General features: G+C 37.0%; 1 protein-coding gene across 1 annotated transcript; it reads right to left on the minus strand.

Moving 5' to 3' along the window:
- Window positions 1-3,422: 3,422 nt before the first annotated feature.
- On the minus strand, window positions 3,423-4,052 carry LOC149277985 (olfactory receptor 2M5-like). Its single transcript, XM_089502479.1, has one exon. It carries the CDS (start codon window positions 4,050-4,052, stop codon window positions 3,423-3,425), a length of 630 nt encoding a protein of 209 aa, XP_089358605.1.
- Window positions 4,053-4,527: the final 475 nt, after the last annotated feature.

Raw genomic sequence — 4,527 nt, forward strand, 5'->3', positions numbered from 1 at the left:
AATATAGTTGATAAGTGTGGTTAAAAAAAAATCAACAAATCCACTAAGTACATATCAATATATTCTGTTTTGTTTTATAAGGGAGCAATAAATGATTCCTGAATTACTTGAACTTATTTTTCCATTTAGATTCCTTTAAGCAAACTACATTGATGAAAATAATTCAGATTTTCTTTGCCTATTATTCTCTACACCAGTACAGTACATTAAGCAGAGTGCTAATAAACTATGCTGTTTTGGAATTGCAATTTTGGACCAGATTCAATCATTTGTCTCGTTTCAGCTCTCTTGCAGTAGAAAAGGAACCAGTGTTAAACTGTAACACAGTAGTCAGTAATTCAACTCCAAGAACACAAAGTCAGAATATTTTTCCACCTCTGCAATACACGCTGTCAATTTGCATTTCTAAAAAAACCTTTTGTAATCAACATTGATACAAATGTGCAGTATGCAAAAAAGGTTTGTGATGTAGTTATTTGAAAGTAAACTTTTATAGCAATACTGGTGCACAGAAATCAAAGAGAACCAGAACATGATTGAAAGTTTTAAATAAAAAAGGTGCTGACACAGTAAAATCTCCACTACCCCTAAGAATTTAAATTTAGATAAAACCAATTGAGTTTTAGGCAGGTCATTGAATTGTGCTCATTCAAGAAAACTATAAAATAGACAGAAGATTAGTGAGATTGCAATGAAAGCAATGTAAACAATCTTGTACATGCACCTACCGTGTTGGGAGTGATGCATCAAAACTCACTACATACACATAAATATATTTATCAGATTGGAGCCAGTTTATATTTTAGTTTATACCATAAGCATTCTGGGACAATGGACTCAACACAATATTCGCTCAGGGACAATCAAAGTAATTGGAGTAAATTCTCCATAGAACAAATCAAAATGTGGTACAAACAATGAATTAACCCTTTGGAGAAGTAGATAAAAAAATCATATTTGTGAAAAAAAAGCTTAGCATGAAACAGTACAAATGTTAAAAATAAACATTTCATATCTTTTCATATAATGTGAGTGAGGATTCGAGACACTGTCTAAGCATGTTTGTATGGGGTATAGAACCAAACCTTTAACTCAACAGAGCGTTTAGGGGCTGTTTCATTCAAGAGCCCAGATGGTGAAATGTGTGGCACAGAGTATATAAGTACAGTAATTTAGGCTGCAAAAAGACATTAAGACCATCAAGTTCAACCTCACTGTTGATCCAAAACAAGGCAAAAACCTTACATTGAAACAATTTCCAATTGTGCCTCAAAATGGGGAAAAAACCTTCTTGACTCAAAAACTGACCAACAAGCTGTAACTATTGATGCCATTATACCCTATTATATTCCTGTATGTTCTTCTTTGCTAAAGAATAAATAATCAAGTCCATTTAAATGCATATATTTGATAGGATAACCTCGGTAGCTAGTGAATTTCACATATTTATTGTTCTAACAGTAAAGAAACATTTTCGTTACTTTAGGTAAAAATTTCTTACTTTAAGTCTGAATGGATGATCTTTGTAAAGTCCTGTTAATGAACAGGTCATCAGAGATTAGCTGCTATTGTCCCTATAAGTATTTGTATTCCATCCCTTGTTGATGTCAGAGATGAATGGGCAGACTGGTTCGAGATGACAGAAAGGCAACATTAACTCAAATAACCACTTGTTACAACCAAGGTATGCAAAATACCATCGTTGAATGCACGTGTTGTTCAACCTTGAAGCAAGAGACCACACTGGGTGCCGCTCCTGTCAGCTAAGAACAGGAAACTGAGGCTACAATTCGCACAGGCTACCCAAAATTTGACAATGGAAGACAAGAAGAACGTTGTCTGGTCTGATGAGTCTCAATTCTAGCTGCGACATTCAGATGGCAGGGTCAGAATTTGGCGAAAACAAAATGAAAGCATGGATCCATCCTGACATGTATAAACGGTTCAGGCTGGTGATGATGGTGTAATGGTGTGGGGGACATTTTCTTGGCACACTTTGGGCCCCTTAGTACCAATTGAGCATCGTTTAAACATGATATTCTACCTAAGTATTGTTTCTTGAACATGACAATGAGGTCACTGTACTCCAATGGCCTCCACAGTCACCAGATCTCAATCCAATAGAGCACCTTTGGGATGTGGTGGAACGGGAGATTCGCATCATGGATGTGCAGCCGACAAATTTGCAGCAACTGCGAACAAAATTGTTTTTTTTTTTTCATTTCCAACAGCCTCTGTGAAATATGCAACCAAGTTTATCTGCTTTAGACATCCCATTTAACTATATAATATGTACATAAGTACTTGCCCCAGCACCCTCAATGCATCCACAGGTCTTACCCCGCACCCAGATTGTCCCCACAATGGTCTCCTATCAGAGTTTCATGTCTCCTCTTGATCCTCCCCTTTGTTATTTTTGCTTCCATTTCTTTTTATTTCAGCTCTCCCTTTGCTTTTTAGCTCTCTTCTTTCCTTTTATCTCTCTGATTTCTACTTATCTCTCCCCTTCTCTTTGATACCCTTCTCATTACCTCTCATCTGCTTTCTCTTTATCGCTCCTTTCTGTATCATCTCTTTCTGTTTATTTCTTCCCTTTCTTTTTTATATCTTTGTTCTTATCATCCCACCTTTCTCTTTATCTCTCATCCGCTTTCTCTCCCCCCCTTTCTCTTTATCTCTCTTTGCTCTCCTGTCTCTTTATCACTGCTCCTCTTTCTCTTTACCTCACTTCTTCCTATCTCTCCTCTTTCTGTATACCTCCCCCCTCTTGTAATTTCCATTTTCTCCCTTTCTCTCCCCTTCCTTTGATCCCCTTTTCTCATTATATCTGTTATTTGTCAAATTTCTTTTGCTTCTCTTTATCTCTCCTCAGATTTCACTTTATCTCTTCCTTTACTCCCCATTTTACCCACTTCTATTACTTATTATCTCTCTTCTTTCATCCCATCTTTCTCTTTTCTCCTCATCTCTCATTATCTCTCTCCTCCTCTTTATCTCAATCTCTCTTCTTCTTCGTTATCACAAAGCAAGGCCCATAAACACATGGAGGAGTTTGGTGTGGAAGAACATGACATGAAAGAGGGGACCAACTTCATATTAATGTCTGTGTGTATTTAGAATGCAATGTCATAAAAGTCCTTGTTTGTGTAATGGTCAGGTGCCCCAATACTTGTGTCCATATAGTGCACTTAGCTTCATCTTCTTTCATTCCCTTCTTATCCCCTTTGTCTACCCATCTCCTATCACTGACTCCTCAGTCTAAGTCAAAATCAACATGTAATATGTGTGGGTTCTGAAATAGGTGAGAAGGAAATCACAGTTAATGACATGGCAAAGATGAAAAAAAATATTTGTCCCGTAAATGTAAAAAACATAAAACTGTTTAATTCTGTCATTGTGCTACCTTTTCAATACTGTTTTTTTTACCAGGTAGTAACAGATAATTTTTGAACACTCTTTTGTTTGTGGATACTCTGACATGATATCCTTAAAGTCCTCTTTATGGCTTCCTTGACTTCCTTGTTCCTCAGGCTATAGATAATTGGGTTGAGGAATGGGGTGAGTGTTGAGTAGAAGACAGACACTATTTTGTCTGTATGATAGGTGACCATAGCTGAAGGTCTCATGTACATGAACATTACTGTTCCATAGTAAATAAAGACTACAATTAAATGTGAGGTACAAGTAGTAAGTGCATTCCGCAGGCCAGAAGATGAAGAGGTGCTCAGGACACTTAGCAAGATACGGACATAGGAAGCCATGATGAGGGTGAAGCATCCTATCATTACAACTCCAGCCAAAAGGAAGAAAATGATCTCACTTAATGTGGACCCGTTGCACGAGATTTTGACCAATGGGGAAAAGTCACAGAAAACATGGTCAATTTCATGTACACCACAAAAGGACAACTGGCTTACAGGGATGATCACAATTATCATAGCAATGACACTCGTCAGCCACGATGCAGCTGCCAAAACTTGACAAAATCTCTCATTCATGATGATTAGGTACTGCAAGGGGTAGCAGATGGCAACATATCGGTCAAATGACATAATAACTAGAAGAAGGTTCTCAGTGGAACCAAAGAAAAAAAAGAAGTAAAACTGTGTCAAACACCCCACCACAGATATAGTCTTTCTAAGACTAAGGAAGTCATATAGCATTTTAGGGACCGTGACAGAGATGTACCATATCTCTAGGAAAGAGAAGTTGCTGAGAAAGAAATACATTGGCTTCTGGAGTTGCCTATTAGTCATTACAATGCAGATGATGAGTATGTTAGCAATAATGGAGAGGAAGTAGACAAAACTAAATACCACAAAGAGGGCAACTTGGTCCCGAGACCCAAGAGGAAATCCTCTTAGAATGAACCAAGACATTATGGTGGTGTTCTGCATATTTTTGGAAAGTATATTGAATGAAATCTGAAAGAAAATGAATACATCAGTAGAGTTGAAAGTACAAATGTTATTTTCTATGAGGAAGTCTATTTTTAAAGACTTTATATTATTATACATTGAAAAAACT

The sequence above is a fragment of the Sceloporus occidentalis genome, unplaced genomic scaffold (genome assembly GCF_023333645.1).
Source record: "Sceloporus occidentalis isolate IW3139 unplaced genomic scaffold, rSceOcc1.0.p SCAF_204, whole genome shotgun sequence".
Classification (NCBI taxonomy): Eukaryota; Metazoa; Chordata; class Lepidosauria; order Squamata; family Phrynosomatidae; genus Sceloporus; species Sceloporus occidentalis.